This window comes from Podarcis filfolensis (assembly GCF_964270895.1).
Source record: "Podarcis filfolensis genome assembly, chromosome: 5".
Taxonomy (NCBI): domain Eukaryota; kingdom Metazoa; phylum Chordata; class Lepidosauria; order Squamata; family Lacertidae; genus Podarcis; species Podarcis filfolensis.
In genome coordinates this window covers 60279338-60300027 of record NC_139608.1, presented here as the reverse complement: position 1 = coordinate 60300027, position 20690 = coordinate 60279338, and the positions used below count along the sequence as shown (strand labels likewise).

The 20690-nt window shown below is 42.2% G+C and overlaps 1 protein-coding gene across 9 annotated transcripts in view; it reads right to left on the bottom strand.

The window, feature by feature from the left end:
* The window catches only part of INPP5A (inositol polyphosphate-5-phosphatase A), a 253172-nt gene that overhangs the window by 171410 nt on the left and 61072 nt on the right, over nt 1-20690 (bottom strand). For all 9 annotated transcript variants that reach the window (XM_083617007.1, XM_083617006.1, XM_083617009.1 and 6 more), the window contains exons 3-4: nt 9008-9108; nt 5688-5775 (exon numbers count right to left, since the gene is read on the bottom strand). In XM_083617007.1, the coding sequence (XP_083473133.1) occupies nt 5688-5775; nt 9008-9108 (189 nt within the window). The remainder of the gene's footprint in view (nt 1-5687; nt 5776-9007; nt 9109-20690) is intronic.

Here is a 20690-nt window from a genome sequence, read left to right as displayed (position 1 = left end):
TGGTAATTTTTTCATGTGCTCCCCCCGCCCCAGCAAATGATTGAATCATTTGATTCAATCGCTCCTATATGCTACTAGCCATTCAAGTAGAGGCACAAGAGTCAGACGGGCCCTATTATGTATATTCCGCATGCACAAGCTCAGATTTAGCAACGGACTACTGGATTTATCTGGGAATCTAGCCATGTGAAAGGTGCCTGTGTGCTTGACTAGAGGTCCCCATTTGAGTGCTTCGCTTTCAACCAAACGGCCGTGGCATCCGCAGGGAAGTGGTTGAGGTGGTAAGGCACTCTCCCACTCCCACCGGGGAAAGTGTCATCCCATCTGGCCCAACAATTAATTGGGATGGGAGGTAAAAATTAGTTGTCTGTGAATGGTGAGCGAATGTTAAAGGCATTCTGCCACCCACCCCAGTGGAAAAAACCAAAACGAAACAGGAGCCCATGGAGACAGCACAACTTCAGCTCGGTTTGCAGATTACAGAGACTAACTCTACCTCAGCTTTGAAAAAAGTCTACAAAAGTTTCTAAATGTCTTAGCTCAAAGGTTCTCAAGTCCACCTGCCCCCACATACCTATGTTTGGCCATTTGCGCCATACAAATAAGCCTAAAATGTGGCATAGGGTGGACAGTCTTACCTGCCATGGGTGACTAGTCTATAAGCTTTAATTCAGTATTTGATGGGCAACTGCATTTTTTAGGTGCTTCCAGATGATCTATTTTAGAACATTCAGGTTTATTTGTTTGCAGGGAGATTAGATGACGTTGACTATTTTATGAGCATTCAGTTCAATCTGTTTTCTTTGCAGGGAGCTTAGAAGCTGCTGCAAAGCCAAATCGAGTGCATTCCCAGTGCATTTCATTACTATGATATTTGGGGGAAGTAGGCTTGTTGTGCAAAAGCTGCAAATCAACTATTGCACATACCACCATTTGTCCTGAATCCCAGCAGAAATTAGCAATGGCCTGGAAGCACCTCTATAAAGGACCCAGGGTTGCTTCATGTCACAAGTCACCTAATTACATAAAACAATGACCCGATACCAAGCGATTTATAATGAGTCACTCAGGTCTTATAAGTGATCACTCCTCTCGTAATATACAGCACACATTAAGCACAGTCTCCAAACATTCCATGGAAAAGGCACATTCAACAACTAGTCCTTGCATCTTCCTATGTCCAGTATATTAGGGAGCTAATTTTGTGTAAAAATAATACCTCAGCTCCACCTCCTGGTGATTGTGTGCAATTTTGCCTGGTGCAATGGTGGGGCTGGGAGAGGAAAGGAACTTTCAAGAGATAAAAAAAAGAAGAGATAAAATGGTCCCTCAGAGCTAATCAAGTCTTTGAATTCTCTCCGTGCTAAATTCAATTATGTCAGTCTTCCTAAATCATTTCATGATATTTAGCGAAACTCCTTAACTGCCACATTTAATATGCTCACAAGACACGCAGCCTGTTCCATTCGTTTCTGGGAACACAATGATATTTTCTGAGACCCATTAATAACTTGCACAGGATTTATGTACATGATAAATCCAATTCAATTTCCTTTTTCAATTAATGACCAATTATTTGAGCCAAGCTTGACGGAAAATATTGCTCAAATACCATTAATCTAACAAAAATTAACTTTACCATTTTTGTAATAAGGAGAACATAATTTTAAGGTAAAATAATGCTCTTTATTTAATAATGTTATCCAATATTAAAGCACAGTTACTATTCCCTTGTTAAAAGGTCACATTAGCTCAAGGTACTGGCATTGATCACAGTGTGAGCATTTATATTTAAGCTTAAAGATTTCTAGCGTCTGCTGCAAACATATTCACATGCTTTCAGTGATGTTGATATTCCCCTTTCTGGCTCTCAAAATCCTCAACCTCTTTCCCTACTAATTAGGCACTGCTTAATGCTACTCAGCAATCTGAGTGATTTGGTTAATGACATCATGAAGCCATGTGATGTCACACATCACTAGCTATTGTGATGTCATAAATGTTCACAAAGAAAATATGGGTTGCCTGAATCAATCAGAATTAAACGTTGGAAGATTCAGAGGGCAAAGAAGAAAGGAATGTGGTACTGAGAAGATGCACAAGAAGGAGGAAAACAAAGGGTGCTGGGCAGTAACAAAAACCAGTAGTAACATTCAATGGGGAATTTCCATAATTTGCATGGATGGATTGAATGTGCTATTTATACAGGGGATATTAAAGTCGGAGAATATACAGTACACATCTAGTTATTAGCATATAATTCCCATCCTTTAAATCAGGTGTGGGGAACCTCTAAAGGTTGCTGAACTACAACTATAAACTAACAGAGCAATCTTCAACATGTCTACTTAGAAGTAAGTCCCATTAAGTTCAGTGGGGCTTACTCCCAGGTAAATATAGGATTTCACTCTTCATTGAGTGACTGGCTACCATTTTCTAAGAGTTGCTGACTTAGCAAGTCAATGCAATAAATTTCCAATTTTATGTTTGGAAAAAGCAACAATGACAATGACAACACAGCCTGGAAGAAAGGAAAGGAAATTCAAAAATTGGTGTTACTTTTATACTGACTTCAATATTCTAACCCCCTTGGCTCTTATTTTCAAGGGCATTTAAAATAAAATAGTATTCACTCTGCTTTGAGATAAACATTCAAGGTAGCATACAATATGTTTAACAACAGCCTCAGCATCTCAAAACAAAGTTGTTTTTTAAAAATAGATATTAAAAGTAATTACAGAATTATCTACAAAAGTTGAGTTTTGAACTACAATTTTGGAAAACATCATTCAAGAGTTTTCAATTAAAATATGCACAAGGTCAGTGTTGAGAGTACATGCTCAAGGGAAGTCTTGCCAGCTTTGATCTATAGGAGCTCATCTTAGGTTTTGGCTTGGCTTCTCCAGTGAGGTTTTATACTTGCAGCAAATAGTGAGGTAAGGTGACAATCGTATCAAACTGAAGTAGTGTGCCTTTCATTATCAGTTCTGAAGTATTCTTCTGCCTACCCGTCCTTACCATTACACCCAGTCACTACAGTCGGCTCATAGCTCCCTCCCTACAGCAGTACCATTTCCCCTAGATTAGAAAGACCACTATCCCAGTCTTCTCATCTCAAGCAAGACAGCTATAACACAGGGAGACTTTCTTTTAAGCCAGTGAAAGGAAGTCAAATTTCCCTTCCTCTCTCTTTCTCTTTCTCTGCTGCTGCTGCTAGAATATATGATTCTTCCACTTCTCTCATTTGGTGGAGAAATCAATGCACAATCAGATACTGATTTGCTCAAGAGAGCACATTTCAGAGGACCAGAACTCCCAACGAAAGCAGAAATAGTCAGGGAATATCAAATGAAGAATGGAGAGTCAAATTGCAGCGGAAGGGCAAACAAGGTGAAAGATTAGGCTTATTTATTTGATTTTCCAGAAAGTTGGGAGATAAAGAAACATCTCTCAGTGGAGGTTTCTAAGTTGGAGAACACTGTGGCAAAATAAGGAGAGATCAGATCGTTTCAGGTTTCACAGCGCGAGTGACTTTGGAGAGAGTCAGAACTACAACAAAGTTTATAAAATGAGGAGATACACCAGAAAACTGAAGGTGGTCTCAGTGGGCCACTGAATAATTTTTGTTGTTGTCCATCAAATCAAAGTGCATAAACATTTGTTTCTTTCAGCACTGGCATCGCTGTCAAAACCAGCAGTGTATTATGAAAACCATGGAGAATATTGTGGCAAAATGCAGCAGAAACAATGGTGTGAAAGCCAAGCTGCGGGGGAAAGCCCTTTTAACTGATATGTTTTCAGGGAAACGTTGGTTGACTGTGCCATAACTGTATCATGAAAACTGTGGGCCCTAGGCCTTGGTTTCCATTTAGTGTTCCTAGAGGAGATTATGACGATAGGTAATAACCAAGGTTACATGCTTTCCCCTTCCTGAAATCCTACTGAATTATGTTTCAGTGGGTAAGGGAAAGTCTCAATAAAAGCAGGATTCATTTATTTTTATACTCTGAAACTTCTACCAGGTATTTTATTTGCATGGCATTATTGGAGTATATTTGATACTTAATGTCCCCCCCCCAATGTTTTTTCTATTGGCATGGGATTAGAAATAAGAATTGTGGCAACAAACAGAGAAGTTGATCTGTAAAGAAAATGGCAGACAAACTGGAAATAGTGGGCCTCCTACTCATTTGATAGAAACTTTATACTGAGTCAGATTATTGGTCTAGGTCAGTATTATCTACAAAGACAGACAGCAGCTCTCCAAGGTTTCCAGCAGGAGTCTTCCCCTGCCCTACCGAGAGATGACAAGGACTGAACCTGGGATCTTCTGTAGGCAAAAGAGATGCTCTATCACTAAGCTGCAGCCTTTCCCTTTTCTACCTGGGCAATGCAAGTCTCTCTTAGGCCTCCTTTACGGGATCCTTGCCACCTGAAACAGCTACAACCATGCAGGACTGTTCACTTTCCTAAGGGATGGAGCAAGCTGCCTCTAGACCAATGCTGGACCAGTGACTGTTACGGTCCTTTAAAAACAGAACTGGGATCAACGATAGGCCTGTACCTTTTAAGGAAGGGATGGGGAACCTGTGGCCCTTCAGCTGCTATTGTCTCCAGTTCCCATCAGCCCCAGCCAGCAGAGTCAATGGTTTAAGGATAATCGGAGCTGTGGTTCCACAACATGTGGAGAGCCTCAGGTTCCCCATTTCCGCTTTAAGGCAAGAGAGAAAGCGAGAGAGTAAATGGATGAAGCACCGCTATAATATCTAATAGCGCAAATGAGCTTCCCTCGTTGTGCAGCGATTGTGTAACTTAATTTCAAGTGTATTACATTAACTTAATGAAATTAAATTAAGTGTAACTTCATTCCAAGTCTACACATAAATGAAGTGTAGTTTTGTTTCCACCCTAAATGAATGCTGGAATCAGCGCTTGCAGTATGCCAGGGACAGGGAACGGGATCTCGTCACTGGGGCGGATCCCAAGTTCCTCCACCCCAGGTTTAGCAGGTAGGGGAAGCCGCCCACCTACTAATTACCAGACGTCACCATGCTATCAGGTAGCCCATTCCCGCCCCCCTGTAGCGCAGCTTGAGTGCAAAGGAAGAACACAGCTGATCCAAGCCGCGTCTGAAGTCCCTGCAAATCAGCTCAGGACAGTCTGTCCCAGCAGGACTTGAAGTCACCACCAACCAGCTGATTACTGCTGAAAGTGGGTCTTGAAGATAGCTCCAATCAGATGGACTCCGGAGCTCTGGTTGGCGAGATCCCTAGTGGAACCAATTCCAATGCCAAAAAGTCTCCAAATACAAGCCCAACTCGCCAAGGAACAACCAGGAGCACATTTTTAAGGCAACCTTGCCTTTATCTAGCCCACACCTTAAATGAGGTGTGGGACTTGGGGGAAACTGCCTGGGGGGGGGGGGCTTAATCAAGTCCCCTGCTTGGCTAATTAGATGTGTGAGCCAGAGGTAGCCAACTGCTTTGATATGAGAAGCGCAATCCTTGTGTTTACCTGGGATTTAAGACCCACTATATCCAGAGGAGCCTACTAAACACATTTACAATTGCGGTCTAAATACACAATCTTCACCATTGGCAACGACTCCCCAAGAGCCTCCATTTTAGGATGAGCAAGTAATGTCACGCCACCTTAAACCAAATACATAACTGCACAAGGAACCTTACCGTAAACTGCTCCTGCGACTTGAAGTTCTCATCTAGGTAAACCCGGGCTCTGTTGTAGTCTTTCATTGCATCGCTCGATAACAGCTCTCTGAAAGTTGCAAAAAGCAAGCCACAAATGAGTAAATATTCCCCCGCCCTAGAGAGATTACATACCTAATTCCTTAAAGCAACTACAATAATTCAAAAACAAAAGGCTAAAAACTGAGGTTAGCAAAACCAGTGAGCTTTGAGAATAAATTGCCACATTTCAAGAAATGGTATTCTGCCACATCCTGGTCTATTTTAGTTCTGCATACCTTCACCAAGTCAACCCTACAAAAAGCACTAATTCGCCAAATGCAAACACATTCCAAACAAACTGGGCTCTGTTTTCAAACCATACAGAAGACTTGCCCCTACAGCCTTCCAAAAAATAACATAACAGAAAAACCGTCATGCAACTCAACAATGTTCCAAGACAGTAGAGGGCACTATTTCACTACTTTCAAGAGCTACGGTCTATTCCATACTATATTACTGGTAGAACTGCAACTGAAAAATAATAATCCCACAGCCTGAACGAAACCTGAAAGTTAGATTATTGATTTTCAACAGTGTCTTATTAGCAACATGAACACCAGGCAAAAGTTCTGCAGGTCCTAGTGAAATATATTTCATTATTGCTCTCAATAGCAGTGAACTCATCAAGAAAAAATGGTTAGGATTCATCCACACTGAATTGAAGGGGGGGTGGGAGAAAACCCCACAGCATGCTCAAGACATTTGGTATCAGAATATAAAGGAGCAGAAGCTCTTCGACCTGCACACAGCAAGTGCGTGGGAAAGCCGAATTTGCTGAATTTCTGCCTGGACAGCCCAACGTTCAACTGCCAAAGCAAAGCATTACTGTACGGGACCTCATTTGTAAACCAGTATAATATGCAAGGCTAGGCAAAGCCTTCGCTCTTACACTCGCATTTGCTAACCAGGCAGAGGGCCTTCTCGGTAGTAGCGCCCGCCCTGTGGAACGCCCTCCCATCAGATGTCAAGGAAATAAACAACTATCTGACTTTTAGAAGACATCTGAAGGCAGCCCTGTTTAGGGAAGTTTTTAAAGTCTGATGTTTTATTGTGCTTTTAATTCTTTTGGGAGCCGCTCAGAGTGGCTGGGAAACCCAGCCAGATGGGCGGGGTCTAAATACAGTGGTACCTCGGGTTACATATGCTTCGGCGGCGCAGCGGCAGTGGGAGGCCCCATTAGCTAAAGTGGTGCTTCAGGTCAAGAACAGTTTCAGGTTAAGTACGGACCTCCGGAACGAATTAAGTACGTAACCAGAAGTACCACTGTAATAAATTAGTAGTAAGTAGTAGTAGTAGTAAGTACTCCAACTTTTTGTTTGCCCTTTTGCATTCTTTAATGCTTACAAGGCGATTGCCTGACCATTTTCCATGGGCTTTAGAGCACAAATAAAAACTGTAAGCACTTTACCTCACATCTTAATTGTGGAGCAATCATGTGTTCTATAATGTTTGTAATACTGTGTATTTTTTTAAGGCATAAAAATTAATATGAGAAAAAATTGTAAAAATAACACGGGCCAGTGTTTGAATAAAAACTCTTGTCTATATAAGTCAAAAACAAAGAAGTCACACATATATGCAGGTTTTCCACAGAAGATTTTAGTAAATTTTGTTAATTGTTATGTAATCGTATGAAAAGACACTGACCTGGGACTCAGCTAGATTGGTAAAGAAAAAGCAATTTATATGCGTTGTATATGCGATACAACACTGTGCCACCAGGTGGTGATGTGGGGCCATATTTTTCCCTACCAGATTTCTCTGTTTAAATTTACAACACGTTAAAATGAAACGCTTCTTTGATGTGTCTAGCTCCAGCCTTGATTTCTAGCTACACATTTAGAAATGTCAGTATCATTTTGCAGAAACTGATTGCATTTCTTTAAAAAAAAAAAAGCTTACAAAAGGTGAGAAACTAGCAAAACCTTAACATTAGCAAGTCACTATTGTTTCTTCAGCTGTGTATTTTGAAATTTTACCTCATTCTGAGCACGTACAATAGAGGTTGCTATGCTGTCTGCCTCTGACCTTTCTTCCTTGCTCATCAGCTGGGCTGAAGATTCAGTGACAGAAGAAAATGATACCTTCTGTCGGGTAATTCTTCAAACTGAAACTTTTCACACTCTGCATGAGCTTTCTTGTGTTTTTAAAATAAAAACCAATTCTCCCTACTTGACACTTCATCTACTCTTGTCAGTGATTGCCTTTGCACCAGGATGCACACAACACAAGCAAGTCTACAAACTGGGAGGCGACTCTCCAAGATATCAAACACCTTTACAATTATTACAGAACTTTAAACAGCATGCTACTTTTGCTCATGAAATCTTTTAAAATGCATTTCTGCCAGAACTAGTGCCCCATGTCATATACTATGAGGTGCAGAAAGCCCTGAGAAATATCCATTCACCCAGGCAAAAAAAAAGTCACTCCCATTTTTCTTTTAACGGAAAATTAAAAACGAAACTTTCCCCCCCGTTTACCTTCCTTCTTTCTCTCTCTCTCTCTGTTACACATCACTAAAAACAAAATCAGAACTTGATGAAATCAAACACACCAGGTTTCCTGCTGGTACTGGCCAAAGCAAGCCACTTCTGGCTAGATTGACAAACAGCCTTACCTGGCATGAGGCAGAACCGCTTGCTCAAATCACTGAAATGACTTATAATTGAAAGCGAAACTGGTACTACAAACTACTACTACTTCTTTTAAAGCTTTTTAGAGGCTCACATGCTTAATAAGGTAAAGGTAAAGGACACCTGGACTGTTAAGTCCAGTCAAAGGTGACTATGGGGTTGTGGTGCTCATCACGCTTTCAGGCCGAGGGAGCTGAGGTTTGTCTGCAGACAGCTTTCCGGGTCATGTGGCCAGCATGACTAAATTGCTTCTGGCTCAACAGGATACCGTGACGGAAGCCAGAGCACATGGAAACACTGTTTACCTTCCCGCCAGAGCGGTACCTATTTATCTACTTGAACTGGTGTGCTTCCAAACTGCTAGGTTGAAAGGAGCTGGGACAGAACAAGGGGAGCTCACTCCGTCGCGAGGATTTGAACCACCAACCTTCTGGTCAGCAAACCCAAGAGGCTCAATGGTTGAGACCACAGCGCCACCCGCTCCCCTGGATACATGTGGTGAATGGAGTGGTAATTTGAAGGAGACATGAAATATCTTACTTTAAAAAAAGGTGTGGGGGTAATTTTGACTTTGAAGCACAAGCCATTGTCTAGGTTGGAACCCCATCGTTTCTCGTTACTTACTTAACAAACTTGTCCACATGAGACATGGATGCTTCATAGTTTTTCCCACCAAACTCTTGACAGTGCAACGCCATGAAGTGCGGTTTGTGTGTATGTACAACCTGTAAAATGAAAGGGGAAGGGGGAAAAAAAGCATGAGCACTGTCACAATTCTAAAAATTACACAAACTGAGCAAGATTAGTAGAAATGAATGTTTTTCAGGGTAATGGCTTGCACGACAACTTTTCTGGTCACAATAGCATTTTTGATAAGAGTTCTTATCTGAAAAATGTACTGGAAGCATTGGTCAAACCCCTGACAAAACGCTTTCCTGTGGCATAGTGCTTCAAGGTTTCTAGGTTCTACGGCTGAGCAGCTTACATACGTTGCACTTTTCCTACACAGACAGGAAGTGCGTGACAAAATGAGACCTACGAAGCAGCCGTCCCTACACTGTACACACAGATTTATGGATAAAGAAGTAATAATGCCTCTAGCACATTTGTCACCATTAATCATGCATGGAACTTAAGCCACAACCAGAAAACAAACGGGATGGACTGACTCTGTGTTACACTGGCAGACAACTGAACAAAATGTTCCCTTTTTCCAAGTGACCAGAAAAGCACTACACCTTTCTCTCCCTGAAATACCACTTAAAACACATGACACATTTCTTTCTTTTTTAAAAAAAACCACCTTAATACTGTAAGTTGAACATGGTAGGGTCAGCCTTAGAAGAAAAGATAGTGGGACGAGATTAAATGGCTTTTATTCTTAATATAGATTGTGGAGGATGTTGGTAACAGATCCTCAGAGACTGGCATTTTATGATGGAGAGTGAAAAGGATAATAAAGTTGTTTCCTGTGGGATAACCTAGGAGAGAGTTGTTACAAGTTGACTGACAGTACCACAACAATGTAGTGAATATACCGGAAGCATGAGTGGCCCACCTGAAGGGCAAGTTCCATGTGACACAAACTGTGGGGGTCCATGGCAGAATTATTTTATAACCTGGCAATGACAAAGAGTCAGGGCTGCACTCCTGCCATTTCCCTGTTCAGCAGGCTAGAGCAAGGATTTCTGTCCTTAGGGCCCAAATATGCTGAGGCCGAACAGTCACTAAATGATTGTACAGAAATGGAGTCTTGTCATGATTCGCCCAGAAAATTGTGGCATAGTTTGACAATTACTTCTGCTTGGTGGCTATCAAATCCCCCATTAGAAATCGCCAGGTTCTTAGCCACAGTAGTTTCCTTGTGGCAGGGAGTTCCATAGTTTTCCTTTCTTCAAGAGATTGGAGGTATCATAGCTCAGGGTCCCCATTTTTAGTAGAATTTGCTGATCCAGAGGTTCTGAGCGGAGATATGAGAACAGTGAACAAGGAGATCTGGGCTGCACTGATGATGATGATGATGATGATGATGATGATGATAGTAATAATAATAGTTTTTTTATTTATACCCCGCCCATCTGGCTGGGTTTCCCCAGCCACTCTGGGTGGCTCCCAACAGAATATTAAAAACACGATAAAACATTAAAAACTTCCCTAAACAAGGCTGCTTTCAGATGTCTTCTAAAAGCCAGATAGTTGTTTATTTCCTTGACATCTGAAGGGAGGGCGTTCCACAGGGCGGGCACCACTACCGAGAAGGCCCTCTGCGCTGGTACTCAGTGTCCGGGCTGAGCAATGGGGGTGGAGACGCTCCTTCAGGTATACTCGGCTAAGGCTGTTTAGGGCTTTAAAGGTTAGCAACAGCACTAGCCCTGCCATCCTGTTCTTGCCAAATTCTGCCCCTGACTGTCACACAATGAGGCAACAACCTGACAGGGGATTCGCCACATGTTTCAGCTTAGCTGAATATGCTAAGTAAATTTCCCCCACGATCAACAAACCCAGCACAATCTTTCATACAAATGCAAAAAGAATCCTCCCTTGGACCCTTTTCCTGCCTAATCACGTCAGAGGGTATTTACTCTACCGTGGATGTAATATTTTGGCTCGAGTCTACTCTGTGCCCACAAGAAAGCAGCACACCCACTATGGATTTCGGTACGTGCTTTTTTAAACGCTGCAATGCTGCATTTTAAGAAATAAAATGACAGGGCACAGGGCAAGCAAAGAAACCGAAGCCCTGAGCGTAAATGCCCAGCGGCAATTATGTGGGATGCTCCCTTACAGGACCTTTGCTAAGGGGGCGGGAATCACACTATAAACTATAATTAAGTCCACATTTTGCAGAAAGTTAAAATGTTAAGTTCTTTAAAAAGACTTAAAACACGAGCTCAGTGGTTATATTAAGGGACGGCTGTTTAAAGATAGAATTAAGCGGTTTTGCGTTTTCCACTCTTCAACAAGCAAGGGATCTGTCCCTGGCAGCAAGAACAAGTCCTGTTTCCTCTAATTCAAGGGTAGGAACTGAGTGCACTAAGGCCATGTTACTGCATGTATGTCTGGAGTGCCGACTGCTATTGCGAGGTGGATTTCACGTTCCAAAGCTTTAAATGAGAAACATAAAAATGTCACAGTAGCAGCCTTTCTTAATAGTCACAATGGCTTTAGACGTGTGTACCAACTTTCAACCTACTGTTCAAGTGCCTTTCAAGAGAGGAATTTGCAGTCACGTAAGTCTTCCCCAGTTGTTCTGTTGCAGCGTCGCGCTGAGCTAAGCCATAGTTTGCCGCCGCATGTAGCCCGACCCTGGACTCAAGCCTTAGCTCTCCCAAACTAACCACGAGTCCTGAATCCAGGCTCATGCAGAGGTTGGGGAACATCAGGGTACACTTGCCCAAAGCAATAGGTGCTGACTCACAGGGGCTGAGACAGTTTTGGCCCCAGAAAATATATTATGTTAGGGGACTGGGCCCCCTCAATATTCAGAGAACGTTGCACGACATTGCATGGTCCCTCACCCCCCAATCCTCTGGAGAAGCTGCAGACCTCAGAGGGTTATGTTGGCCAGGGGCCCTGCCAGGGACTAGGTGCTTTTTTGTTTGAGTTTATAACTTTATTCTAACAAGACTCCCACCCCGGGCCCCAGACCAGCTCCCCAAGGGCCCTGCATAAATCACAGGACAAAACTTGTTAACAAGTGGTGGCTTGTTGTTCAAAAGAGCTAAACCACAAGCCTTGGTTTTGGACAACATGCTAAGCAAAGTACAGTGGTACCTCGGGTTAAGTACTTAATTCGTTCCAGAGGTCCGTACTTAACCTGAAACTGTTCTTAACCTGAAGCACCACTTTAGCTAATGGGGCCTCCTGCTGCTGCCGCGCCGCCGGAATCCAATTTCTGTTCTTATCCTGAAGCAAAGTTCTTTTTTTTTTTATAAATTTTTTTTTATTGGTTTTTCAACACATATTAAAGACAATACAACACAATACATAAACAGACAAACATATAAACACGTATAATTTCTTGATCTTTCTTTCTTGAAACCTTCTTTCAGCGACTTCCCCATACCTCCCCTTTCTGCATCCCTGTTTTAAATCATTCCAGCAACCCCTAATTTCAATTTCTTATAGCACTTTCTTTAAATCTTTTTTCTCATATCCAATTGTTTATCACTGCAATTCTATTTTGCATTACCCAAGACATTTTAACATTCATTAATTTTGCAACAATTCTTAAGATAAACTTTAAATTTCTTCCAGTCTTCTTCCACCGTCTCTTTCCCTTGGTCACGGATTCTGCCAGTCATCTCCGCCAGTCCCATGTAGTCGATCACCTTGGTCTGCCATTCTTCCAGTGTGGGTAGCTCTTGTGTCTTCCAATACTTTGCTAAAAGTACTCTTGCTGCTGTTGTAGCATACATAAAAAACGTCCTATCTTTCCTTGACACCAATTGGCCCACCATGCCCAGGAGGAAGGCTTCTGGTTTCTTCACGAATGTGCATTTAAGCACCTTTTTCATTTCATTATAAATCATTTCCCAGAAGACCTTGATCCTTGGGCACGTCCACTCCACCAAAGGTGGTAGAAAGTACCTTCAGTTTCCTTACATTTCCAACATTTATTATTGGGCGTATGATAAATTTTTGCAAGCTTGACTGGGGTCATGTACCACCTATATATCATTTTCATAATGTTCTCTCTTAAGGCATTACATGCCGTGAACTTTATACCGGTGGTCCATAACTGTTCCCAGTCAGCAAACATAATGCTATGACCAATGTCTTGTGCCCATTTAATCATAGCTGATTTAACCGTCTCATCCTGTGTATTCCATTTCAACAGCAAGTTGTACATTCTTGACAAATTCTTAGTATTGGGTTCCAATAACTCTGTTTCTAATTTTGACCTCTCCACCTGGAAGCCAATTTTCCTGTCCAGTTTGAAAACTTCATTTATCTGATAGTAATGAAGCCAATCTCTTACTTTTGACTTCAATTTCTCATAGCTCTGCAGTTTCACTTTTCCCTCCTCATGTTCTATAATTTCCCAATATTTTGGCCATTTGGGTTCCATATTAAGTTTTTTCACTTCCTTAGCTTCCATTGGTGACAACCACCTAGGGGTTTTATTTTCCAACAAATCTTTGTACCGAATCCAAACATTATATAATGCTTTCCTAACAATATGGTTTTTGAAACCTTGATGAGTTTTAACCTTGTCATACCATATATATGCATGCCAACCAAATCTGTTATTGAACCCTTCCAAATCCAAAATGTCTGTGTTTTCAAGACAGCCAACGTTTCAGCCAGCAAAAAGCCGCTGATTCATAATACAACTTTAAGTCCGGCAGGGCAAACCCCCCTCTTTCTTTTGCATCAGTTAGTATCTTAAATTTTATTCTGGGCTTTTTGCCCTGCCAGACAAATCTAGATATATCTTTTTGCCACCTCTTGAAACAATCCATTTTGTCCAAGATCTGTAATGTTTGAAACAAAAACAACATTCTCGGCAAGACATTCATCTTAATAACAGCAATTCGGCCTAACAAGGAAAGTCTCAAATTTGACCATACTTCTAAATCTTTCTTAACTTCTGACCAACATTTCTCATAGTTATCTTTAAATAAGTTCACATTCTTAGATGTCAAATTAATCCCCAGGTATTTCACCTTCATTGCTACCGTTAAACCAGTTTCACTCTGAAACTTCTCTCTTTCAACCACTGTTAGATTTTTATCCAATACTTTCGTTTTCTGTTTGTTCAGCTTAAATCCTGCTACTTGACCAAATACTTGTATTAGTTCTAAAACTCTTTTCGTACTAGTGTCTGGCTCTTGTAATGTTAAAACTAGATCATCTGCAAATGCTCTCAGTTTATACTGTTTAGCTCCGACCTGAATCCCTTTAACCAGCTGGTCCTCTCTAATCATGTTTAATAAGACCTCCAGGACCGATATAAAAAGTAGTGGGGATATTGGGCATCCCTGTCGTGTCCCTTTCTCAATAGGAAATTCTTCTGTAACCACATTATTTACAATCAATTTTGCTTTTTGTTCAGAGTAAATTGCACTTATACCGTTTTCAAAACCTTGACCTACCCCCATCCCTTGGAGATTCTTTTTCATAAAATTCCAAGAAATATTGTCAAAGGCTTTCTCCGCATCCACAAATATTAAAACTGCCTTGGTATTAATATTAACTTCCAGTAACTCCATAATGTCTATTATGTTTCTCACATTGTCTGATAAGTGTCTTCCTGGGAGAAAGCCCGCTTGGTCTTTATGAATCTCCCCCACCAAAACTTTTTTCAGTCTTTTTGCCAAAATGTCTGCAAAAATTTTGTAATCCACATTAAGTAATGATATAGGGCGGTAGTTCTTAACCTGGTTCCTGAAGCAAAGTTCTTAACCTGAAGCACTATTTCTGGGTTAGTGGAGTCTGTAACCTGAAGTGTATGTAACCTGAAGCGTATGTAACCCGAGGTACCACTGTATAGGTTAACAGCAGCAAAAGGACCAGGGAGGAGTGAAGTGGCAACCATTTTGTCTTCCAGAGTCTGCTTATATGTTTACGCCAAGCTATGCTTTAACTTAATGTGAGGCATGAACCGGGTCACTGTTTCTTAAACCCACTTATGTGACAAGGGTACTTGGAGGAAAGAACAGTGTACTGTACCCTGAGCTATGTGGGGAAAGGTTGCGATAAGAATGGATAGTAAGTGGAATAAAGAAAAGGAAAAAAATGCCACAATGGAAGGAGCAAACCCCCTCTGCAAAATTAAAATCCGAAGTCCAAAACTGAAATCTAGCTTTGCGCTATATGGTATAAACATTAATGTTTCAGCGCATACTATCTGTACATGAGAAGTGGGGGTGGGGGGGAGATGCAAGATGGAAATAAAACCTCCATCCAAATTTAAAGCTGCTGCTCAGGAGTTTCAAGGAAGAACATGCTTTCCACGCCACCCCCGAAACCAAGTCATATGAACAACATCCCCATGCAAAACACACAGTAAACATGTCCTTAGCAGCTTAGCAAGTTGGTCACACTCAAAAAGTAGAAGAGGTAGCCCTATCCATCACTTTGAAATACTCATTAAAGCAAAGTGCCTGCCAGCCGCTAATGAGTTAATCAATAAGGGGTGTGTGTGTGTGTGTGTGTGTGTGTGTGTGTGTGTAACAGAAAGCATGCCACTTGGCAGGAATATCGTTGATGAAGTATTTGAATCTGACCCCAAACAGTCAGCAGCAGGTCAAGAGCCATCTACTTACTGTTTACCTGTGCGGTGAGGGGCTGGCAGCACATTAAAACGAACAACCAATATCAATCACATCAGGTCAATGGCAAGAGCAGGACACAATTAAGCCAGAGACAAATACAAAAATGCAAAGAATTTTTACTGTTTATTGCAGCCAAGTCAACCTCTTTTTCTTTTTAAACCAACCGAAGGTGCTTTGCATTGAGCTTGAAAGTCTCTAGGCAAATAATTTTATTCAATATTCAGGCGCAGCCTTTCTGCCTTGGGGAAAAACAACAACAAACCAAGGCCGTTGGAATTCAATAAGAAGAGAAAGGTAGCAATAGTTTATTCAACTAACGCCCACCCACACATGCTTGGGGAATTCTGAGGAGCAGCGAAGACAATTTGTTATTGGGGGGGGGGGATCACGGGGATGATTGGAAAGATGACTCATTTAGGTTCCTTCCACCATATACAGTGGTACCTCGGGTTACATACGCTTCAGGTTACATACGCTTCAGGTTACATACGCCGCTAACCCAGAAATAGTACCTTGGGTTAAGAACTTTGCTTCAGGATGAAAACAGAAATCGTGTGGTGGCGGTGCGGCAGCAGCGGGAGGCCCCATTAGCTAAAGTGGTACCTCAGGTTAAGAACGGACCTTCAGAACGAATTAAGTACGTAACCAGAGGTACCACTGTATAGTGGCCATGCTTTGCTCAATTTGAACCACCATGTTTTGGTGCTTTCCTTAGATGTTTCATGGAGCTACTTAAAATGATTACCAGGAGTTCTGTACACTTTGTCTAAAACACAAAAGCAAACTTGGATATACTTCTAGGGGAAAGCTTTTTTAGGGCAAGAAAAACGAGACTTAAACCGAAACATTAGGTGGTAACAAAAGTTTGTTTTAGCAAACACTCTTGTATTTTAATAATGTGTATCATTTGAGAGATGTAAAAAAAAAAAAAGTTTTATAGAGTAGTTGGTAAACAGCCAATATTTGCTATTTATTTCATAAAATCCTGCTGGATTTCAAACAGACCACAATTCGTTTCCACAGCAAACATTTTCCTACACTTGCTTATTATATTTTAGTTACCTGGCATTTAAAGTGAGTTCAGTGAAACTGGCTACCGTTTGTATTAATGAATTACTCTAAAGGTCAGGTTTGTGGACGGAGGAATATACAAAGCTGCTCTCTACCTGGTAAGCTTATCTGCCCTTACTGACTCAAACACCGTCTCCTCTGACAGCAGTGACTATTCAGAGCCTGAGGAAGAGGCAATTTGCATCTCATCCCATCTGATCTTTTAAACTGCAGATTCCCAGAACAGATCCAGGTGCCTCTTTAATACAACACAAGTACTCTGCCATTGAGCGACAGGACCGCCCCACTTATGTTTAAGTGGGAAAGCCAAAGCTGTTGTTTGTGGGGGGTTTTGGTAAGGAATATTAACCCCCTTAAGGTTAAAAGGCTAGCAAGTCCATTACTGTGACTTTACACTGGAAGGAGTAATAGTTAAAAGGTTCTATGGCACATGAATGGCACACGGCCATACGTAATGCATCACAACTGCCAGCGAAACTCAGCACAACAATGAGGGATCTGAGTTAAGGAAAGGAAGTGCACATTGGACTATATAGAGTTAAAAAGACAATGCACCCGGGGTGCAACTTTCCAGAGGCTACTTTCCTGCTGGGCAGCCTTCCGGAGGCAACATGCCCCTGCGGGCAAAGCCAGAAGAAAAAGTGGACCAAGTAGCAATGTAAATTTTACTGTAAACAGGAGCGAGCCAGCAATCTGAGACTGCAGCTGTGTGCTGCAGTCCCCCCTCTTACACCCTCTTCATATCCCTACTGTGATAGGAATTTTATGGTCTTAGATATATGGCAATGTTCATAACCGCACATACATAGATCAACACAGGAAGGCCAACCTGGAACCATTTTGATTCCTAAACTGACCAAATGTTTTCTCTGCAAGGTCAAACTGGAAACATCTCCCCATTGTCTCTTTCCTCACAAATCCTGTCTTGAGGACACATTTAAGATATGAATAAGGTGTGAGCCTGTGACCTGGCCCAGGAAATAAGTATTTTACCACTACAAAAGAATGGCCAGGCTCCCCAGGCAATCCAATCAAGTAACTTGCCAGACAGGAGATAAACTGGGACAGGAGAAAAACAGCATGCAAACGTTCTGTTTCAGACCGCCTTTTCTGGGATGTATCTGAGGGGTGGTCTTAGGTTACACCCCTTCTGTGATGAATGCATAATGTTTCTGGGGGTGGTCTTGATCTAGAGGATGGGAATTTCAAAAGTCTTTATAAGCCCTTGCACAGCATTTTTGGGGGTCCTCTTCCTCTCCTGCGTGTGAGGGGAGCACCCTGTTGCAACAGATTAATAAAGATCAAGCTTACTAGCTGCTTTGCTTCTCAATATTCTCTGGTTGGCCTCTGTTATTTTCTCCTACCAATAGGGAACCTATGTAAGGACTCTATATGGGCTCTTGGATACCCCATAAGGGAAAAGGGCATATTTTTTATTTACAACACTACTGGTTCTTGTTGCAGCAGGAAGGGGAGACTCCTTTGCCCCTTCATCAGCCAGACTCATCTCTGCCTCTTGGTCCCTTTCCTCCCCTGCTTCAGCTTCTGCCTCTGGTTCTGGACGTCTGTCACAAGCTCTCCCAGCCTTGCTATCTCCCTCCCCTGGCTCAGAGCCTTCTTCCCTTAGGGGTTCCCCAGCTGGTTCCCCGCACCATTCTTCCACGTCCAACCAGTCTGTGCCATAAATGTACAGGAGACTAGTTTCTTCTGCACACATGGCTCTGCATCCTTCATCCAGGCAAGTGAGAGGCATTACTGGACTTGAAGGATGTACTCCAACCAGGCAAAAACATTTGGGGTGCAACGGAGGGACAATGATGGTTGTGGCCTAGAGGAAGCTCCAGACAGAAAGGTCTGGGAGGCTGCATTCAGTGAATTGCATGCTCATTGCTCTCCAAACCTTAGAAGAGGATTTGAAACATACAGTGGAAGGCAACAGCACTAATCATATGTGGGAATAAAATGACATTCTTCTCCAGAACAGCCCTCTCAGCTTTCAGGATGTAAGGAGTACAAACAAGAGCACATGAGTCTACTCATATTTGAATTAGGTGATTCTCGGTAATCTGCTGCTGCCACGCCACCAACAGTAAATGCCACCGACTTGTTCAGACAATTCTCTGTTTGCTCTTCCTCTTCACATAACCTCATTCTACTTTCTCCACGTGTTCTTGATTACCGACCCCTTGAAGTCACAAAGGAGATCCCTATTCCTCTGCCTCATATGCCCCGAGTCATAATACAATCAGCAAAGTGCTACCAAGAAAGTGCAAACAATTCTTTTTCCAATGTTGGAAAAAATAGTAACGATCAGATAAAGCATGCTTTACACCTGCAGAAACTAGAGGTAATAATTCTTTACAGCACAATTGTTATTCCAGCTATTAGTTGGCAGGAGGCCAGCATCCTTTTACATGCTGACAACGGCTGCAAACTAAGAAGGGGGCGAGGAGGGGAATGCTGGGAGGGGAACTAATACCAGGCAGAATGCATAAACTGCTCTTTGCATCTGTCATCTTCAGAGGAGCTGTAGCTTCAGTAAGCTTCACAAAACCACCTTTTTCATGCATTTGCATCTAAATAAGCAAAATGGAAAAATGGGAATCCTTTCTTTTAAAAATACTGATGTAAGTACACAGACAAATGTGCACATGAGAAAAAGGTTAAAAGCACACAACAGTACCCCAAAGGGGGGGAAAATACAATTAGATATAAGAGTCAGAAGAAAGAGAACAGTAGCTCTGGCAGAGGTAGGGAATACCATTTGCAAATCAGACCATGCAGAACTCCTGAAACCATAGCTATGGTTTTCCCAGTAGTGATGTATGGAAGTGAGAGCTGGACCATCAAGAAGGCTGATCACTGAAGAATTTATGCTTTTGAATTATGGTGCTGGAGGAGACTCTTGAGAGTCCCATGGACTGCAAAAAGATCAAACCTATCCATTCTTAAGGAAATCAGCCCTGAGTGCTCACTGGAAGGACAGATCGTGAAGCTGAGGCTCCAATACTTTGGCCACCTCATGAGAAGAGAAGACTCCCTGGAAAAGACCCTGATGTTGGGAAAGATGGAGGGCACAAGGAGAAGGGGATGACAGAGGACGAGATGGTTGGATAGTGTTCTCGAAGCTACCAGCATAAGTTTGACCAAACTGCGGGAGGCAGTGAAAGACAGGAGTGCCTGGAGTGCTCTGGTCCATGGGGTCACGAAGAGTCGGACATGACTAAACGACTAAACAACAACAACAACAACTCCTGAAACAACCAATTGTTTGATGAAGAGAAGGGGGTGACATTGTCCACAGCATTCAGCACTGCCCTCTCCTGGACAAAATCCTCCTCCTGCTCCACAGTGATTGAGCTTGTGGGGGCTGGTAGGTCAACACAGTTCTCAAATGCACCAGCCACAATTGGGAAAATCTGACCTTTCCACCCACATCCAAATCAAGCCAGGTGTACCAATCCACCTGCCCTGCCCTCCAAAATGAAATCTACACACAGTCTTATAAACTGAAGGCAACTGACAGCTTTGTACGTGACAACACAAGGCCACAAAAATGGTACTGCATCAAGAATCAGCAGGTATGAGAGCAGAAAGAAGCATATTGCTAGCCAATTGGATCAGTCCACTGGCAATATGAACACTAAATGGACAGCAGAAACCCTGTATCTCTTCAGCAAGGCTCAATGTCAACAAAGGGCCAGAAGGTCAGGTCAAACAAACAATAGCCTATATTCCAAGTGGCAGACCTTGGCACCCATACAGGGCAGACTTGCATTGTTATAATACTTACTGAAAGAAGAGGGATATATTTGTGTGTACACAAACATGGGCAGAGACTTACAGTTCCTGTTTGTTTTCCAGTATTAATATCTAAGCAACTACTTACTGTACTCTATGACTACTTTCTATGAGGGGGTGTTGGGGGCTGGGGTGGGGCTGGACTCTCTTCTGCT